Source organism: Brienomyrus brachyistius, unplaced genomic scaffold, assembly GCF_023856365.1.
Source record: "Brienomyrus brachyistius isolate T26 unplaced genomic scaffold, BBRACH_0.4 scaffold58, whole genome shotgun sequence".
Classification (NCBI taxonomy): domain Eukaryota; kingdom Metazoa; phylum Chordata; class Actinopteri; order Osteoglossiformes; family Mormyridae; genus Brienomyrus; species Brienomyrus brachyistius.
Genome location: NW_026042333.1, coordinates 1,117,927 through 1,139,400, shown reverse-complemented (window position 1 = coordinate 1,139,400; position 21,474 = coordinate 1,117,927). Strand labels below are relative to the sequence as shown.

General features: G+C 48.9%; 1 protein-coding gene across 2 annotated transcripts; it reads left to right on the top strand.

The window, feature by feature from the left end:
* The first annotated feature begins 38 nt into the window (after positions 1-38).
* LOC125724971 (protein C-ets-1-like) lies at positions 39-18,000 on the top strand. Of its 2 annotated transcripts, none has more exons than XM_049001472.1 (8): positions 39-730; positions 7,593-7,712; positions 8,170-8,370; positions 9,208-9,282; positions 9,717-9,947; positions 11,402-11,644; positions 13,951-14,130; positions 14,290-14,536. In XM_049001472.1, exons 1-8 carry the CDS (start codon positions 673-675, stop codon positions 14,325-14,327), a joined length of 1,146 nt encoding a protein of 381 aa, XP_048857429.1. In that variant the 5' UTR covers positions 39-672; the 3' UTR covers positions 14,328-14,536. The 2 variants fall into 2 exon arrangements, with proteins under 2 accessions (XP_048857429.1, XP_048857428.1); XM_049001471.1 differs by lacking the exon at positions 14,290-14,536 and adding an exon at positions 14,708-18,000 and having other exon boundaries at positions 47-730; positions 13,951-14,069.
* The last annotated feature ends 3,474 nt before the right edge of the window (positions 18,001-21,474 follow it).

The following is a 21,474-nucleotide window of genomic DNA, read 5'->3' as shown; positions in this document are numbered from 1 at the left end:
GGATAGAAAACACCAGATGCAGTTTTCAGACGCAATGCAATTTCTACACATCTCCAAATAATATTCCCTTCAAGACTAGGAAATACTAGGCATGATGGATCAGAAGAGCAGAGATAAGCGGCTCTCGCAGCGCCGACTGGATCTGTCGCCGTCTCTGTACGAATGGTAGCCGCAATATCTTTGCCCGCCTGAACCCTGATACTTTTCGCTTTATTTTCACCTTTCAGCTACCCGAGTTGCATTGCACAAAGGATAGTGGCTGATTCACCACGATCCGTTCAAACCCTTGGTCACCCGTTCCCAGCTGTACTGGGAACATTAATCGTAGGTCCTGAAAGAGACCAAGACACAGACCCGCCCAGAGAAGGGAGGGTTAATGAGTGGAGAGAGAGAGAGAGAGAGAGATAGAGAGAGAGAGAGAGAGAGAGACTGCTCAAATAAGAAGTCTTTTATCTAGGATAATAAATCTATTAATAGAGAGAACGACAAATGCAATTTACTGTTTCTGGTGGGAGAATAGAAGACGGAGCAGCATCGGACTCTGTTTTACTAAGCAAATTAAAGGATTTCATTTATTTTTCTTTTTGGGACCACAAGAGAACAAGGAGGAGAATATCATAGTTTTGGGTCTGTCATACAGTAAGATTGCTTCGGCTCCTGGGTACGGGGATCATGAAGGCGGCGGTGGATATGAAACCGACGTTGAACATCAAGTCCGAAAAAGTAGACGGTAAGTTGACTTTCTCTTCGCCACCCGGGTTCTGCAGCGCGCTACAGGCGCTGCCTATTGGTTTTTACTGGTTTTCGGTACAATGCAATATCGTGCAATTTAATGAGGCGCTAGCTCTGTCCGATGCAATGACACCGTCAGCCGGGATCTCAGTTTTAATCAAAGCCAAAAAAAATTCTTGAATTCGTTCTATGTTCAAAACCGTGACACTCTGTACTATACTGCAAATATAATACAGAACGCTGATCTGTACTCAGATAGATTTCCTGTCGCTCATTGAGAAGCCTGCGTTAATTCTGTCATCCGAGCCTCCCATTGCTCATAAGTGTAACATCTGTATGCTTTTAGATAACACACGCAGCGGCTCTTAATGCGACCTGACACTGCAAACCTTGCACGGACTGTGTGACGCCTCGCGGTCTGAGAACGAGAGGTGCGTGCAGATCATGAAAGGCTCAATGCCAGCAATTCAATACGCGGGTCTACTCAGACACCATCATCATCATCGCTGCTGCTGTTATGCGATTTTAATGCCATTGTTTACTTGTGCTGCTTCTCATGTTTTATCCTCATAAACCAAATAATAACACCCACGTATGTAGCGCACATGCTGCTTCGCCCGTTTGGAAAAAGCTGAATATTTCTTCCACAGAGTTAGCAACTGGGGCGCCTCTTGTGAAGTTTCAAGACGATTGCAAAACGGAGCTGAAACGCTCCCGGAGCGCCTCCCACGGCTTCGGCTCAGTGTTAAAATCCAGCCCTGGCTCTGAGGGATGCGCTCGGGATCTTGCAGGGCATTAGTCTGGGTGCTCTGGTTCCCTTCAAGTTTAAGGGGGGACTTTGCTTCGTTGTGCATGAGCGAACCGCAACGATGAGATGGTGAAACCGGGATGTATTGCTGAGGCCAATCCGTAATTTATTGTAAAATACACAATTGAACCAGGACAAAACAGGCGATCAGCACGATTAACGGATTTTACAGATATGACTACTTAGCCCCAGCTAGTTTTGGGGGGTGGGGGTGAAGGGGAATCGTGAACTCACTGTTATTACTCAGAACTGCAACTTGTAGGTGCGGTGGCTGCTGTTACCGTTAATCTGGTGTATTTCATAGTCAAAGATGGTGAAACTGGTACAGACGGATGAAAATATGCACTGTCAGCAAACTCGGCACTTGCGTACCCCCCCCCCCCCCCCCCCCCCAAATATTAAACCGTCTTTGCCATTGTCTGAAATCATGTACTGAATTGTACTTCATTGATAGTTATGGATGAGTACAGTGATCTGGCTCACTTTTGAGTTGGCAGTTTGCCGATCAGATCTGCAGTCCACCAGATCTGGATCAGCCTGGCCTGACTAAGGCTGGATGGGATGTAATGGCCTGCAGGACAGACCTTAACTCCCTTCCCAACCCTTTGCAGGCTCATATCTGGATGCTGTGTGACAGGTAGAAAGCCCCACAGGCACCCCCCCTAACCAGCTGTACAGGATAACTGTGCTCATGAGTGCTTCGGATTTACATTTCAGCAGCTCAGCGGAGGCAAAATTTATAGCTTTATTGTTAATATATCTCTGCTGGAAGTCGATTGGGGTGCAGAAATCCTCCATAGGGGAAGTACACCTGCTGCTGTGCACAAGGATCCCCAACCGCTCTGCCCCCTGCTGGACAGGTGCCTGACGGTCTGGAAAAGTTCCCCTTCAGGACCCATCTGTGTGTTACCGTGACGCCTGCACTTTCATCTCCACCAGCATGCCCCCAGAATCCAGGTTACTGTGAAGCCTGCACCAGAAACAAGGGGAACGGGAGACCACAGACTCTGCACGCTGGTGCAAGCTGGCCCCCGGGCCCCGATATGCTGCCCGCCCCCCCCGCCGAGCGTGTGGCTGCCGCCACTCGCAGCCGCGTGGGTGGGTTCGCACCTCAGTAACATGTCCCGCTTTGTAGTTTTACCTCCGGTGATCGAGATCTGTCCGATCCGGCCAACGCTGCACGGCTCGGAGCCCAAGTTCAGCCGAGACCGTCCTTAAGGTTGGGTTCACTCGACGACCTTTTGTCTTTTATAACGTGACATATTCATGGGGTGGGGTCTTTTCGGTCCCCAGCTACCGTTTGACCTGTCCTGTACCTGGCAGACTTTTTAAAACGACGCCTGCACTGAAAGCGTAGGGTTGGGATCGCCGGCGATTCGGCCGTCTGTGGGCGGATGCCGTCGCGGGGGCCTTGCTGCTGACGACGGCTGAGAGCTGGTCAGTACAGCTTCAGATCATATGCAGCTCTCTCAGGTGGAGCACATGGAGGCCACGGGATGCTGAGACCAAGCACGTTTGGCTTTGAGGAAGGACGTGCGTACTGAATGTGAATGGCAGTATAACCTCATTGAATCACCATGCCCCGAATAGCGCCTCCTGCTGGCCAACAGATGGAACTGGTTTTATTGCTGTTTTACCTTCTTTTACTCGGCCCTGAGTGCCATCCTGACAAGAGAATTATTATTATTATTTGTTTTAAAATAAACCCTGATTTTCATGTTTTGGGGCAATAGATGTCTTTTCATTCTCAGGGATCATGACCCCCCCCCCCCCCCCCCCCACCTTCTTGTCCAGTGTTATTGTGAAATTACTTCCCTAGAAGGAATGTGGCACTACCACAAGTGTTAGTCACAAGGTTAGTCACAGGCGACAGTGTGTGTCCGCGGGTTCCTGAAACTGCATGGCGAATCATGACAGACCATTCCATCTAAATGCAACATTTACCCTAAACATGGTATTTACAATCGTAGCCTGCATACATTTTTTTCAAATCAAAGCATGTTGCTGTAGACATTTTTGTCTGTGTTCGGACAGGCTGACAGTCCCGGATGTCACTGATCAGCAGGAGTCAGGAGCCTGTCTGAGTCTGACACATTCCGTTTAGGGTTATGAGCAGGCTGTGCGACTGGAGCCATGGTAAATTCAGCCATTACAAGCACGAGCAACAAGATACAAGTACATATACACATACAAACAAGCACGTACAGTCACACTGATGTGTATAAACATTCACGCAGTCGACACGAAAACACGGCAAACGCACGCCAACCACACACACGTATCGCTGCGGCCCTGTCCGGGGGGACGACCCTCAGCGCTCAGACGCTGAGTGACCAACGAAGAGCTTCCGAGAATCCACAGAGGAGAGCAGGAACGCGCATGCAGGCACGCTACACTGAGGTCAGCGCTGCCCCCTGGTGCACTGGAGGGCGTCTGTCTCATCGGGGGCAGCTAATTAACGAGTCGTTTTGACACCACTGACGTCACCGGGAGTCTCCTGGCGGTGAGTCACCCAGCCTCGAGGCGCCCCCAGCTGTTTATGATTCCAGAGCTACCAGTTCCCACGCATGCCCCCCCCCCCTACACCCCAGCCCCAGTCTGGATCCCGCTGGCTGCCTGGCCTTGGACCTCACACCTGCGTCATGTGCTTTCTAGTTCCTTATGGGTCTCACATAAGACCCTCATTGGCTCAGCCGGGCAGGGGGCGTGGTCAGGCCGCAATTGTACTTAATCACTGTAGCTGCACCTTGCCATTTCATTCTTGCGTAATTAATTTGTTTCCCCCCCCCAACAGTGCAGCTCGGGGGGAGTGTTACTCTGCATTGTTGCAGCGTGGTTACCTCAGCGTCTGTGTGGGGGCGGACGGACAGCGAGGGTTGGAGCGGTATGTGGAAGCCAGTGTTGATTACGCACCGTCACCCTCGGGGATCCAGGCCATTCCGCTGATTCTGGCGTGACCTCAGGATGCGGGCCAGAGCCGTGCGGTTTCATTCATTCATAAACTTCTCTGCTGTCTTCTCAGGAAGGGTGCGGGGGGGGGGGGGGGGGGGGCTGGTGACGCTCTCCCCCTTGGCTGCCCTCGGTTACGCCGACTTTATAAAAAGGAAGGAAAACAAACAAAGACCTGCCTTAAATTAGCTGGCGCGAGTCGCGCGTGGAATGCGGCCCGTCCACGGCGAACACCCCGCAGTCAGCGGCAGCCTGTTCCGTCTTCAGGGCACATCTGTCAGCCATTGTCTCTGTATGAACTGAAACAATTAGCCAGTCCTGTCGCACAGGGAATTGAAGTAAAACATTTCTGTGTATTAAAAAACGCTGTAGCGGCCAGATTGATAGGCTATTGTTACCACGCTTGGCCGCAACACAAGAGCGTTGCGCTCGGGCGTTTTTCGTGCTTTCTCTGAAACGCAGCAGCCAGTTTTCCTGATTTGAACCCATGACCTTTCAAGCTTCAACTTCATGTCTTTAACAGCTACGCCACCTACTGTCCTGTGGGAGAACTGGGATTTCACGGCCTGAAGTTGGATGGGGCATGGCGATAGCTGCTGGTGTAAACAGAACATCTATTTGGCCGGCGTATGTTTGTGTGGGCATGTAAACATCCCCCGCATTCTTTAAGCGCAGACGCTGGGTGTGTTTCTGGGCAGTGGGGCTGTTTACAGCAGCTGTGCCTTCGGGCCAATCTGCCTCTTGATGCTCTCCTCCTGGCCACTCCTACCCTACTGATCCCTATGGGCGTGGGGCGGGGCCAGGGGCGGAGTCAGTAGTGGGATCAGGGGTGGAGTCACGGGCAGGGCTGTAGTAGAAGTTCTGAATTTGTTTCTAGTGACCAGGGTGCTTGTTGATGTTCACATGAACGGGAGACTGATCTGGAACAAAGGGCGCTAGCGTGCTGGACGGGCAGGGCAGACACGACCTCAAAAAGAGCGGGGAGCTGGGGACCCGAATCCATGACCCCCTGACCCCTGCAGGGACCTTATTGTCGCAGGTTCCAATCATTTTCAGTTTTGAACAGCACGGTCTAGAGGTACTTTACCTTCATCCAGCAGCAGACCTCGGCTTTTTAAATACAAGCCATTTGGAGACGCTTTCCTTGTTAATACTTGGATGAAACAGCTGAGTAATTTTCTGGGGAATAACAGCTTAAGTACCCTATTTGTGGGGGGGGGGCATACTTGGGGGAGGGGGGTCTGACTCAGACACCTTCTCTTAGGTTCAAGATAAACAGGCATTGGGATAGAACTGGAATATGCTAGAACGCTAAAGAAAAAAAAAATCTTGCATCAGGCTGGTATTTTTGGGCAATTCTGCTTAGAAATAGTAGCTAGAGGATGAATAGCTGTTTGGTAAGACGGGAACAAGCAGGAAATAGTGACTGTAGCCTCAGCACAGATAGAAAGAATATATCTACACTTAAAACTGTGTGAAGCACGAGTGTTAAAGTCTGTTTAAATGTATGATGTTGTACGGGGAAGCACATAACTGCACATAACGCATTCACCTTTAAAAGAGATACTTGCGGCAATCGGTCGTAACAGTGCACGGTCACAGCAGCGCTAATGCGTACATTTACGCGCATTTGCTCTCGCTTGACAAGAAATTGTCATGCAGTTTATGCTTTATATGCAAATTCGTACCTCATTTGCGGTATAAAGAATAAAATGCACAGTGATTTCAAGTCTTGCCACACGAACCGCTTTTAAAGGTGAATTCGTAATTGCGTACCAGCATCAGAACAGCAACAGTACTAGCATTCAGGACTTATAATGTGGTTTGCAGTGCCTATAATTAACGTGATGTAAATAAGTGGCCCTGGTTTTTCGTAAGTCTTTTCAAGACCCCTTTCAGGGGACCCTTGAGCATTTAGGTGGTTCCCGAAAGCGGTGGGTTGCTTGTTGGGGTCCGGGTGGCCCCGGTGAGGGCCCGCCCCCCCCCCCCCCCCATGACTGCTAGCAGTTTTAAAAAACACCCACGGTGCGGTCACACTCGCCCCCATGGAAACACTTGGCGGCCTTATGCTCCTCGCCATTCGCGGAGCCGAGGTCGCACACCTTGACAGAAGCCCCTGTAATGTTAATACATTATCCTCTTATTTCATTCACTTGTCCTTCATTTACTTTCAAAACACAGATGTCAGTTTCCTGTCTGCTTTGCGGGATGTTTCGTGAAAAAAAAAAAAAAATAGCAGCTAAAGTAGTAACTGAAGCACATCGTCAGCGCCCCCTCCGGTGACAGGCTGGTATAACGGAAGGTCCTGTTTATGGTTCCTGGTATCCTGATTGGTGCCTGCTGGCTCTCTCCGCGATCCACTGGCATTTTCACGCTTGTCTTGGTGGCGCCTCTCAGTGGCCGGCGTCTGTCCAACGTGCTGCTGTGTGTTGCTGAAAAACAAATAAACCGTGTTAAAGGCCCGCCTGCCTGCCCCCCCACACTCAGTTTTGTAGGTCTGTTGTTCCATTGGGATTTTTCTCCAGCCACTATTCACTGCAGTGTGCCTCTCCATCCCAGGACAAGCTCCGCCCCCCAGTATTCGACTGATTTGGTCTGATCCCCCAATGGGAACGCCATGTCACCCAGAGACGGTGAATGGGGAATCAATCGGGGATCGTCTAGACAGTGACATCACCTTTCTGACCCCAAACCCCTGACCCTCCCTCTTCACCACAACGCCCCCCTCTGACTGCTTCGGCACATGGCTTTGATCATGGGAGAGAACATCAACTTTTAGTGCTTTTCGATGGCAGTTCATACAGCCCAACTAAGCAGCACAAGCACTACGCTCAGGGTGCAACACATAGCTTGTGTCCGTAATTATCAAGTATGTGTCTTTAACCACTACGCCCCCTACAGCCTGCCTGAGAATGTCTTTGGAAGTTGCTGAAGAGAGGGTTGAACCAAAGAAAGGATTTTAATACACTGCTTGTCTCTATCTCACCTCGCCTGTGTGGCACCTGTGCGTTGATCTGCTGATAAAGGGAGCAGTAGATCTTGGGGGGTGGGCGGGGGCCACTCCTCTGTCTCTTGGCTGAGCTGTTCCCCCTACCGTCCCCAGAGGTGGAGTGTGAGGACGTGCCTCTACTCACCCCCGGCAGCAAGGAGATGATGTCACAGGCCCTGAGGGCCACCTTCAACGGCTTCAGTAAGGAGCAGCAGCGGCTGGGGATCCCAATCGGTAAGGGGCCGTGGGGCGCGCCTAGGGAGGCAGAGGGGTACTGCATCAGACACACATGTACGACGGAGGGGTAGCGGGCTCACACACATAGTCACAGCGTTAGGAAGGACTGTAGCCAAAACAGTCCAGTTAGTGTGCTGTGCAAGTGTGGGCTGCTGTTTATCGGTAGCGGTTTAGTGGAAACGAGGCGTCTTATCTTATCATCAGCGTCCCTCATGGATCTTCTTTGCAGCAAGCTTCTTCTACAGGGATGCTCTGCTTGTGCATTAACCTTTTTCCAGGATAGCTCTGTAGCCCCTACCTGGCACTCTTATGTTTACTAGCACGTCTCCATGGTGACAGCTATCTGAGCATGCAGAAGGCTGGTGCCTCGTGAAAGGAATTTGTCCCAGTTCCAGCTGGATGAGAGTGACACCTCTAACCCCCCCCCCCCCTCAATGCTGCTGTGTCTGTGCAGACCCTCTGCAGTGGAGCGAGAGCCACGTGGCAGCCTGGCTCTTGTGGACCGTGAACGAGTTCAGCCTGCGCAACGTGGACTTCTGCCGCTTCTGTGTGGACGGCGCCACCCTCTGTGCTCTGGGCAAGGAGCGCTTCCTGGAGCTGGCGCCAGACTTCGTGGGCGACATCCTCTGGGAGCATCTGGAGATGCTGCAGAGAGGTAGGCCATGCATTAAGGCCAACACATCATCCTGGGCCCCTTGGGGTGAAGAGCAGGTGTCTTCTGCAGCAAATATTTGCAGAGCTTGTGAACTTCTCGTAAATGTTAGTGCTACAAACTTTCTCAAACACAACGTGCCGTGTTAAGGCGTGTTAAGTTATGTTCTCTACCTGAGACGGAACGTATGAGATGGTTCTTGTTTTAAGTGACGCGCTCCTTGAATGTTTGGCTGCCTTTTTTTTTTGCACAAACATTTCAGTGATGTCACACATCTGACCTGTAGTGTTCCCCTGTTTCCATTTTGTCTAATACCTCGTCCTGGCAGCATTCCAGGCACATTTAGCGATTTCTTCTCTCGCATAAACAGAAGCTTCCTGAAAACCGCTAATTTATTGAGCTGGAATGTAAATGTTAACAATCCAAGAATCATCCCTCTATTAAGAATCCCCTTAGCTGGATCCCCTTAGCAGAATCCCCTTAGCTGGATCCTGAGCCAGACTGATCCCTTCCCTTGGGTTCTGGCCTTTGCTCTTTGGCAAACCAATAACAGGATCTTCTGCTCCAGCTCTGAGGCAGTGGCCGTGCTGAAGCAGAGCAGCACACAGACCCCCCTGGTGGCGTCTGAACCCACAACCTTTCACACTTTGACGATACGTCATTCCTCATGTATTAATGAGTGCAAAGCATGGATGTTCTTCTACCTTCTCAGAAGGAAGCTGTTTGTTGTGTACGAGGAAAAAGCATGCAGGGAGACCAAGGATCAGCACAAGGTCACCTGATAAACCGGGAGACACTGAGCAGTGTTGTTTCGCTAACAATGGCTTGTCTCTCCTGAAGACGCGAAATATTTCCACACTGATGTGGTGAACCCCACCTCCCAGGATGCCTGCTATCCTTTGGATTATTTTGGAGGTAAGAGCACGGTAACACAGCATGAAGTTTTGGTTTAGCCCCCAAAATGAATGATGACAACGGGACTGCTGATGAAATGCAGCTTTTTAGCGAACTCTGGGGCAGCTACTCACAGTTCATTGTCCCTACAAAATAAAGCAAACATACAATAAACAAACAAGCAAACAAACAAAATGAATAAAAAATAATGATATTATTTTTAATTAATAATATTAAACGTATGCTAGCAATATTTAGGTACCAAGAATAAGAATTTAATACAATGTACAGCTTTTAGTTTTAGCTAATAATTTTTTATTTAATGCAAGATCTCATGCCTGGGCTTGATTCTGTCTGTGATTCTGTCTGTGATTCTGTGTCGGCGTCACGTGACTGTGCACAGATTCTACTAATTAGATTAGCAAAAAGAAGGACTTTCATTTCTGCACCCCCAGGTTATGGCATCGAGCATGCCCAGTGCGTCCCGCCATCTGAGTACTCAGATCCAGGCTTCATCACCGAGTCCTACCAGATGCTGCACCCCATCAGCTCAGAGGACCTGCTCCCGATCAAGTACGAGAGCACCCACGCTGGGATCCTCGACCCCCTCCCCAGGGACTACCTCCCCACCGTCAAGCAGGAGGTCGTCTCCCTCGACAACATGTGCGTCGGCCACATCAGCCGAGGTGAGGATGTGCGGGGTGGGCGGGTGGGGGGAGCGCCAGGGGTCCGGATCCATGGCAGGGAGTCCAACTGAGAGTCGCGTGCCACTGAGATGGGGAGTCCGACCACAATGATGTTAAGCGTCATTCTCTTTAACAGCCCAAGTTTAATTACTCAACATGAGTGAGACTCTGACAAGCCAGTTGCACCACTGACACACCAGGAAAACATTAAACGATAAGATCAAAACAATTTGTGAATAAATTTTAAAAAAACTTTACCACTAACGAGAACCTCTACAGATGCCTGAGGACAGCGGCGTGTTTTTCTCTTCTGTCTTCCAGTAAAGTGATGACAGGAAGCACTCTGGTTTTTGTTAACTTAGTGCTCGCCCTGCTGTCAAACGTAAGAAGAGATAGGCTCTAAGTTGTGGGTTTTTTTATTTTTTTTTTTAAATAAAAAAACTGCTGGGAGCTTCTATGGTCCATGTCATAGCGAAACTTACAGGGGCCTCAGTGGGTTTTAGCTTTGAGCACATTTCTTCGTTAGCGTGACGTGAGTGCCCCATTGGGACGTGCTAAAGGCCTTAAGGCTCCCTGCAGAGTTAGGGGACGCCAACCACAACTCAATTTTGTTTCGGAATTTGGCTGGCCTGGTACACAGAGGTGCGTCTCGGCCTCCGAATCAGGCCGGTGACTGGCAGACTGACGTTGGACCCTGCCGCTTGTGCTGCCAGTCCGCGCCCGCGGCTCCCGTGCCACAGGTCCTACGGCCGTCAGCGTGCCGTCGTTCATCTCGTGGGAAATAATGCGAGGGCCAAACCCCCAGACTACCCCTACACGCGGCTTCAAGGTTTTCTATCAACGACCGGCAGCTTTCAATAGCAAAATGCAGATTCTGCGCGCATCAGCGATTTTAGCCGGCCATACGAATTGCAGTTCTGCCATGGAAGCGAGCTTAGAAGTGGAAATGTTAAATCCACACATCAGGTAGCATGGGGTTCAAGGAAGCTATTAAAGGCTTGATCGAACGGTTCAGGCGACTTCTGACGTACTGCTGAGTGCTGTGAATGGCGTCTTGGATCAGGAATTAGATTCTTCAGCAAAATATTGAGTTGTTACGGGTGAGTTAGGTAATAGATAACTTGAAAGTGGTTGTACTAATGTCTTTATTTATAAGAGAATAATCATAAATAACGCAAGAACCACGGAAACCAATGATATGTATTCAATAGCCATCCTGTAATCATGCCAATCAGACACGTGCCTCATACTGTGGTGTCGAGTGTCACTTTTGTGTACATTTTCTCTTCCTTTCCACAGCCTGATGTACGTTGACCTTTAAAAGTTAGTGAGCAGAGCTACGCGACCCACCTACACCAAAGCCATGTGAACGCTGAGGTCGCCTAAGCTTAAGGCACATGCTGGGGGATGGGGGAACGAGGCCAGGGCGTTGACTTTCTCCGGGGGGTCCGCAGGCACGCTGGATGGCCAGGACTCCTTCGAGAGCACGGAGAGCACGGAGAGCGGCGAGTGGAGGCTGCCGCCCTTCAGTGGCCTGCAGAGGGTGCCGTCCTACGACGGCTTCGACTCAGAGGAGAGCCCAGAGGTGCCTCCGGCCCACCGGGCCAAGGGAACCTTCAAGGACTACGTGAGGGAGCGACCCGAGCTCAGCACGGACAAGTCCGTCATTCCAGCGGCCGTGCTCGCCGGATACACAGGTGCGTCGTGGGAGGGCCTCGCTCCGTGTGACTCAATAAAGGAAAGGAATCCCAAAATTCTTTGTGGATTCATTTATGGCAATTTATTTTTGAAAATTCATTATTTGATTCAACTAGTACAGTCCGGTACAGAGAACATTAGCAATGCAGTATTAAATATGTTGTGTTGGGGAAGTTACTCAAAAAATCCATTATAGACAGAGGTGGATAGTTCAGGTCCAGAAAGTACGCATTCATTTTGTTCCAATCAACCAGTTTAGTACTCTGTGACTGTGACTCTTTATACTATTTGGCTGGAACAAAACTTTGGTGTGTATTTGTATTTTATGCGCCTCTCTTTATAACAGTTTACTTTTGGAAATAACTTCCCCGACCCTGAATATGTTCCTGACTTGCTGGGTCTTGGGTGACCAAATCAGGATGATCTGAAGCACGGTGACAAAGCGGAGCTGAACAAGAAATGGGCACCACAACCTGGCATGTTTCTCACTCTCCTGCAAATGCAGCCAAAGCTTCTGCACATCTGCTCATCTCCTGCTCTGCTCATCTGGATCCCACATCCTGCTCGGTTGTCTTGGCAACTTGGAAGCATGAGCGACAAAATTCATTTTTGAAACCCCCTTTTTTACCAGCAAGCGACACGTCTTCAGCCTTATCTTAGCAAGCTTCAGGCGACCTACGTCACCACCTGCGTGACCCTGCGTCTCTTTCTGTAAAAAGTGAATGTTTCTTTGAGATCTAAAGAAGAAAAGAAAGTGGTTTCAAGCTGATCTCTGGGTGCAGGACGTAGGTGTGGAGAAGGTGCGGTTAGATCTGTGAGACTCCGAGCTGCTGCAGGCAGAGATGCGCACACCATCCTGGGTTCACATACTCGGAAATGTTTGACACTTGAACCAAACTCCATGTGGTTTTGGGTTTGGCTCAAAATGTGTCCAGTTCTGCTAGGAAGCAGTTCAGTGACCGTAACCCGGTGCCACGCAGGCAGTGGAGGTAACACATACACACCTGTCAACATCTACTAGCCATTAGTAACAGAAGCTTAGAGGAAAGTGAACCTGTAGCAGCTGAAATGAAATGGATAATAATTCTAACTCAGTTGAGTTAATTTTTATTTATCCGCATTCTTGGCCCAGTTGCCTCCAGGCACTCGACAGGGGTCACAGTACTTAGGTGAAGGGTGGAGGGTTCGGGGATGCCTGTGAATTCTCCGCAAATTTTTTCGCTCCCTTTTCCCCCCCCGTGCCAAGAATGCGGGCGCGTAGGCAGGGAGGGGAGGGTCTTGTTGGCCACCTTACTGAAATAAAGTCGCGGGGGGTGGGAGTGCAGTGATGATAAACCGAAGATGCTAGGACTAATCCGAGCGACAGAACATGCTCCACCCTGCACCTTCTTGCATCCCTGTACAGCTGAAAGGTCTTCATACTTGGGTGGAGATGGAGGTGACGATAAGGGAGCCGAGCTAGAGATGCGTGAGAGAGTCACGTGTGAGCTTTGAGGTCGACTTGTTTTTCACAGCTGGGGTGCAGCCGGTGCCGGCGGCTTCTCGACAGGCGCTGAGCTCTGCCGTAGTGCCGCGCTTTTCAGACCACTCTGCACACTCTTTTCTTTTTTTTTTTTTTACCGTAAGGCCCTCGTCGACCTGGAGACAGCGTTAGGCAGGTTCTCGCTGCTTTCCTGACTTCAGTATTTTCTGCACGTTTCTAAAGTTACGGTACGCGAGTAAATGTCTCTTCTAATTATTTAAGGATCACCAATTCTTGTACGCTCATTTAGGCTAAGAATTCTGCCCCCTAGTGATGATTATTAGGTAGGAAATGGACTTGCTAATAGAAAACAAAACATTTTATAGGGTCATTCAAACAAAGAGCGATGGATCCCATCATACACACACACTTACTGCGGTCACGTTCCGGAATTCCCATCACGGTGTCTATTTGAACAATTTGATTCATTTCTTGGAAAGCATTTTCTTCTGCTGGCTTTGAATTTCTGCACAAAGGGGAACATTGCTGTGAATCGGATTTATGCAGGCAACCCGAGACCTGCAGGGTGACTGGTTTTCAAATGCATGTTATGTAACTCAATTGTAGGATTTGTTGGGGTTGGCTTGTGTCTTAAACCATTCATTCCCCCCCCCCCCAAATGGCTTTTAACCAGTAGCCTAAAAACGCAGATAAACGCATAGAATGAAAGGAAAATTAATGAATGAATTTGTTTGAAGCTAATGGATCACACTGGGCCGCTGATGTTGTGCTGTGCACTGACCCGGTTCATCTGACCCATCCCTGTGTCTGTCTGGCTGGCAGGAAGTGGACCCATCCAGCTGTGGCAGTTTCTCCTGGAGCTCTTGACAGACAAGTCGTGCCAGACCTTCATCAGCTGGACAGGTGATGGCTGGGAGTTCAAGCTGTCTGACCCGGATGAGGTGAGTGCAACTGGCAGCTGGGGAATGAACATGGATCATGCTGTAAGAGCGGTCAGTAAACCTTGTCATGATGCTCATACAGTCTGGATCATGCTGTAAGAGCCATCAGTAAACCTTGTCATGATGCTCATGCAGTCTGGATCATGCTGTAAGAGCGGTCAGTAAACCTTGTCATGATGCTCATACAGGCTGGATCATGCTGTAAGAGCGGTCGGTAAACCTGGTCATGATGCTCATACAGTCTGGATCATGCTGTAAGAGCGGTCAGTAAACCTTGTCATGATGCTCATACAGTCTGGATCATGCTGTAAGAGCGGTCGGTAAACCTGGTCATGATGCTCATATAGTCTGGATCATGCTGTAAGAGCGGTCAGTAAACCTTGTCATGATGCTCATACAGTCTGGATCATGCTGTAAGAGCGGTCAGTAAACCTGGTCATGATGCTCATACAGTCTGGATCATGCTGTAAGGGCCGTCGGTAAACCCTAAAACGATACTCAGAGAGGCTCAATCATGTTGTAAGAACCTTGGTGTAAATCCTATCGCGATGCTTGGAGAGGCTGGATCGCGTTATGAGAGAAGTGGAGAAACCCTGTCGTGATACTTGGAGGGTCTTGATCATGTCGTAAACCCACAGGTAGCGCGACGCTGGGGGAAGCGGAAGAACAAGCCTAAGATGAACTATGAGAAGCTGAGCCGTGGCCTGAGATACTACTATGACAAGAGCATCATTCACAAGACGTCGGGCAAGCGCTACGTGTACCGCTTCGTCTGCGACCTGCGGAGCCTGCTGGGGTACGCCCCCGAAGAGCTGCACGCCATGCTGGATGTCAAGCCCGATGTGGACGAGTGAGGGGGTGCGGCTGGGGGGCCTAGATAGAGGGTGGGCATGATCTCGCTGTAAGGAGACGTGGATGGATTCACTTTCACGTCCCAGTGTACATTGCACTATGCACGCTGAAAAACAGAGCCTACCGTGTGCCCTCTTACCCCCCCACCCAACCCAACATGGAGCACGACAAGTTTGTTAGCAGATGTTGTGGGGAACAAATCTGGGGATTCAGGGATGAGCGATCTTCCAGTGAGCGACCAAAATGAAAACGATCTATGCAAACTTGTTTCATTTTTTTAGCTAAATATAATGTTCCTACCCCTCTGGGTACAGACTAGCATGGCGACTTTTCAAAACGTGTCCTCCTTTGTTCTGTTATTGCTGATTCATGCCAGTATTACCTGTGACAGCCTCCCGCCACGCCTTGCGGTGAGCTCTCACTTTGTATGCCTGTGGCTTGTTATTTCTGTTCGTCCAGGCCAGAGCGAACAGTCCATCAACACTGTGGATCTCCAAGGCGGTTCTGAATGTCCCTCTTATGAGAAATGGGGACATGAGCTCGACGGCTCCCCTGACAACACTGGGCCTGGTTAGGTCAGGCACTCGTTGAGAAAAAAAAAAAAGTATTAATGACTGAGACCCGGAGCCGTGAGTGTATGCAATTGAAAACTTCAGTTTTTCTCCAACGGCCTTCAACTGTAAAAGCAAAAAAAAAAGAAACCCCTTATTAGCAAAGATTCTCTCTGGTTGCTGTTTCTGTCTGCCGTTCATGTGCCTTAAACGAAACCAGCAAAAGCTTCTATTATTCCACAACCACCCATTTCATAGAGCTGAATGTACTGTTATTATAACTGTATCTTAGCAAAGGAACCTGGGAAATTGACATCCTGGGTTCGCCGCTCTCACTGTTTTTCGGTCGTAGCGCATTTCGATGAAGGAGAACCTGCCTCGTCAGGGCTGGGGGGGGGGGGGGGGCAACATGCTGGTGCAGTGAAGGTATTTTTCAGAAGGTCAAAGTCAATATTTTGGTGGGTCAGTTTTGCTCAGACTGAAACTTGGTAAGAGATCTGAGGGCGTCTCTCCTTAAGTGGGCTTCCCACTAGCTGGGGATGGTACCAAGATCACAGATTCAAGTCCTTTTGGGAAATGGGAGGTGACTTGATGTTGTACTTTTTGAACAAATGACTTGACCTAAATGGCTTAATTTCTCAGCAGTGACAATTTATTTTCGTTGTTTTGAAGTTGCTTTTTTCCTGGTTTAGGTGTAATGTTCTGAAAAGTCTCTGGTCTTAAGACGGCAACGACAGCGTCGGTGCTCATTCAGGTTTCGCTTAGCCAAACACCAGCCAGTACAAATTCAATCAGGACATGGGGGATTCGTGCAGCCGATTATTTTTTTTTTGTTTTTTTACATCTGACCGCTGAATGCTGTTTATTGCGTTTGACTGAATATGGATGAGGAATGAAATCACGGAATGGAGTTATCGGCCTCCAGGCGCAGATCCTCTCCTCGTTTATTTCTTCTGGATGAAATTCCCGCAATTTATTGTTATGACTGGAGAGCGGTATCACTGAGTTTATCGTGTGATTTTAATTTTTTTTTCTCAGCAGGGAATCACTGTAAACAGGGCCGGTGCTGTAAGCCGAGGCCTGTTGGTGTATTTAATCCGTATATTGTGTTTACAGTCTCTGAACTCCCGCAGTCATGATCGTAGACTTACGGTTTGTACAGATTGCGTTTCATGGTATTTAAATGTTAGGGGGACTTCGTCATGAATGCAGAACTTTTGGGGTCCTCAATGGCACAGTCTATTTATAGTGTCTGAAGATGGAAACTGCAGCCTCTCTGGGGAAGCATGGTGTTTGTTGGTTTGGCTCACCTTGGTCGCATTAGCTGTGTAGTGCAGCCATGTTTATGATGGGATGGCATGTCCCTGTTATAGGATTGGCTGAATCTTACCAGATGAAGGCTGAAACAGGTATGGTTTGTTGGCTCAGCTCGGCCTAAAAAGAAGCGTAGATTTTCAGGGCGCTCTCAGTTACCCCGTCTTGTCTCATACCTCGAAATCAGACGGCGAGTTCCTCCATCAAACCGCCAGCCGCAGCAAAGTCTTACCTTTCAAGAGAAGGCAGGTGCGAGAATTCAGGTCAGACTGCAACCGATTCCCCTTTGAAATCATTTCCCCCAAACCGTGCTAGTTCAGTACTTGCACGGATCGCGTCAGTGGCCTCGGAATAGAAAGGCCATTTAGGTCAAGCTCCCTCGTGGTCGAGAGAGACAGGGAAGTGAATGAGGACTCATCTCACCCCGGCTGTGTGGAGGTGTCCTGCAGTATTACTTAGACAGGAACGGTAGCCTATTTTTTAGTATTGTTGGTTATTCATGTCTCTAACTAAAAGTGCCTTAGACTAACATTGTTCTGGACTAGTAGTAGTGCACGAGTCTTATCAGTCTGAATTCTAACATTTTAACATCTACATTGATCTAGATTAGCACCAGTTTTGATCTACATTGATCTGGATTAGTAGTACTCTTGGTCTATATTGATCCGGATTAGTAGTGCTTTGGGTCTACAGTGATCTAGACCAGTGCATTGGGCCAGTAATGATCTAGACCAATGATCCTTTGGACCAGGATCACTTTAGGCCAATATTATTCTGAACTAGTAGCACTTTGTTACTGTAACGATAGTAGTACTTTGGACTTCTTCAGGACTGGAATGGCTTTGGTCCAACACTGATCTGGACCAGCAGTGCTTTGAGCCTGTAGGACTTTGGACCAAAGTCAACCTGACTGCCATCCCTTCAGACTGACAGCACTTCTGCCGCTCTGCCCCCATCAGACCAAAGAGACATTGGAAGCTCACCTGTAGCACCTTCCTATTGCCATTCCTGTTGTTTTCCAGTATTTCTATGTTGAGGTGTTTTTTGTTTTTTATTTGTACTTGGTTACACATCTTATGAATAATTTATATTTTATTAACGTTGAAATAGGAGAAGAAAAAAATCGTGTACCTTTTTTTTTTTAAAAAAAAAAAAAATACAAATATGTATGCCACAAAAATGGAAAAAAATATAATGTATAAGAATGGCTGATGCTGGCCCATCCTGGACATCTACTGAAAAAATTTATATACTCGTATATTGTATGTGGAATTTTTGTTATGTAAAATATATATTGAATGAAAAAAACTTGCAACCTGTATGTGTAATTATTACCATTTGGGAAAAGCTCGTCTTTCTTACACGCTCTAAATTTAGAACGACGCACACCCAGCATTTAAATGAGTTACAGCGTTAGGGCCCCACGGACTTCCAGGCATCACTGCGCAGACACGCGCAGACATGCGCAGACATGTGCAGACATGCGCAGACGCGCGCAGACGCAGACCTTTCATCCGTTCCTCTCACACATCCAGACGCTGTACCGTCTTCTGGGCTCCAAGCCGTGAATGACGTTGCAGTAAATGCGCTACATCTGGAGGGAAGGATTTACCTGGATAAAAATAGATGTAGTCACAATGCTGGGGGGGGGGGGGGTGCAGATCTATGCGTGTTCGCCCTGGGGAGACGTGGTTGTGGTTAGTGTGCGCCCTCCCCCAATCTGGGGAATGAATGAACTTTGTTATGTCAGTGAAAATTGCAGATGGACCAGTAACAAACCAGAAAGCATCGACACGACGGTGAAGCAAGTGGGGCTCACCGGAACACCCCCCCACCATCCCACTGAGAAATCTGTTGTCTGTGACCCCCATCCCCCCCCCCCCCCCCCCCCCCCGACACGCAGGCCCTCCTCGAGTCTTGCTGTCCCGTCTGCCACTTGGACGCTGAGCTATTGCAGATGGCCCTTTAAGCCTGATCCGGCCCCCCCCACCCGGACCACTGATGCCCCCCCCCCCACCCCTTTGAATCCTCTATCAGGACTTCCCTGTTCATAATTATTTTTCTTTCCACAAACACAGATTCCCAGCTCATTGCTGGTTATTTTTAACTGCGTTCAATGCCGCCGCCTTGGAGCAGAATGAGACGAACGACGAACTTGTAATAAAAATAATACACGGAGAGATAAGTGGTGGCCCAGGGACCGAGGGGGGGAGGGCTCAGCTTTTGTGCTGCGGAGGGGGGGGGGGGGGCACCGCAACGCGTGTCAGGCAGCAGACGTGGGGCCCCTGACAGTCTCCCTTTCCTAGGCTGGTCAGATGCCTGTGGGGGGGGGGCCCAACAGGTCAACCCACCCAGCCCCCTCCCAGCCGCTCGTCTGAAGGCTCTGCTGCCAATCAGAATCAGAATCAGAATCAGAATCAGAATCGTGTTTATTGGCCAAGTATGTGCAAGCACATACAAGGAATTTGATTCCGGTAGATGTTGTCTCTCAAGTAGTGTAAAAAGAAAACAAAAAACAAAACAGCAGTGTGTAAGGATACAATGAACAATATCCAGAGCAAGTGTAAATACTATAATATACAGTTACAATATGACTGTGAATATGGATTGTTCTACAGTATAAGACAAGTGTTAACAGGTGTATGTAAGTGTTGTTTGTACATATTGTATAATAATATGTTTATACTATTTATAAATATATATATAATAAATATAAATATATGTATGTATGTACATAGTATATATATGTGTGTATAAATGAGCAATGAACAGTACAATAAAATAATCTAAATCTTATAAGCAGAAGAAAAAAACAGAGATTACAGAATAGATACCAGAATATATACAGATATATACCAAGGAGTGTACATAAAGTGCAGTGCAGTGCTGAAGGTGTTTGGCAGTGCGACAGTTCAGCTGTTTAGGAGGGAGATGGCGAGGGGAAAGAAACTGTTCCTGTGTCGGGTGGTGCTGGTCTGCAGGCTTCTATAACGTCTGCCGGAGGGCAGCAGGTCAAAAAGTCTGTGTCCAGGGTGTGCGGGGTCTGTGATGATTTTTCCTGCCCTTTTCTTGGATCTTGAGAGGTACAGGTCCTGGATGGAGGGCAGGGGGGCACCGGTGATCCTTTCTGCTGTCTGTACGGTCCGCTGCAGTCTGTTCCTCCTCTCCGACAGGAAGGCAGAGGCACGATGTAAAGGCGTGTTTTCAGGAATCCTGCGACGAGGAGTCTGGCCAATACAGGGAACCTCTCCGCCAGTGAGTAGAACTGCAGTCTGAAGTGAAAATGGATGGAAGATGGCTGTGGTGTAGCCAGATGGTGCTCAGTAGCTTCCATGTTCACGGAAGTTCAACCTACATCAGAACTGGACTGCGAGGGCACTGCTCTTGCAGATACGCTCCACAGGGAGACCTCAGTAATGTGGCTTCCCATGGTCCTTCAGAGCTTCCCAGCATGAAACGTGTGTGCCACGTAATGCTGACCGGTTTATGCAGTGCAAAAGACCAGGATTGTCCGGGACAGTTCCACCCGATCTAGTTTCATTTTTCTTGGGTTAAGTGTGCAGGAGCAGGTTGTCCGGGGACTTCGAGGAACATCTGGTCTCAGTGACGTCAGAGTCCAAATGGAAAATTCTCACGGGTTTCTTCTGAGATTAAAAAAAGAGGACGTTTAAGACTGTTTTCCTCATTAGCTGTGGAAGTGCTTTAGCTCGAAGATACCAAGACGGGTGGGTTCATCAAGAGCTCAGTTTAGAGCTCAGTCGGTGTATTCATTTCAGCTGCTAGTGGTCGATCCCAGCAGTCGCCCTGCTCAGGACAGGCTCCCCCCTTGCTAAATCTCTTGCTATTCCCAAATCATGTTCGGGGCCTGGATATTCTCAGGGTTATCAAGCTCCTCCCTCACTGATCTGCGAGGTGACTCAACCGCAGAGTGTCCCTTGTCATTTTCACCCAGCTGTTATCCCTCTGACTCACCGCTATTGGTGAACCAGACCTACATATATGGATGGCAGTCAATGTCCTTTCTGCTGGTTAATACCTTTAAAAATGTATTACTACTAAATGCAGCAGAACATCACGTTTGCTTCTGTGCCAAAGACTGATGTGTCGTCTTGGACTGGATTCCCAAAATCCTTCATGATGCCGGTCGAGCTCGACTTCTCGGCCAGCATCTCAGGATGCTTCCTGTGGATTTGTGATCATTAAGGCTTCTCTCGGATGAGCCTCTGTTTGCACGAGTGGACAGCGCGTGCTCACGTTCCAAGGGCCTGCAGCCGTCCACAGGGATGGCCCTCTGGCTTTTCCGCCACTGTCGTATCTCGAGCACTCTTCCTCTCCCACTCTGCAGCCAGCTGGGGAGTTGGCCTGGTCTCCAAAATATCTGTTGGCACCTTATGTTTTAGGAGACTCGGTCTGGCCACACGGTTGGCTTGACACAGAAGAGGAAGTTGGGCGGTAAGACGGTTTAGCGTGGCGACCCTTTATGATGGACTACGCTGTCCGCCAAACAGCCTGTCTGCAAAAAACTGCCAAGCATCGCGGCGATTTGCTACTCGAACCTGCGTGTAACAAGGCTATGAACACCAAGAAAAGTAAAACTGAATGTGTGAAACCTCATTTTGACTATTTACAAATGGGTCGTTTTCAGATTTCAAGGCGCTACTGTTGAAGCCCGCTTGTTTATCGCCAAA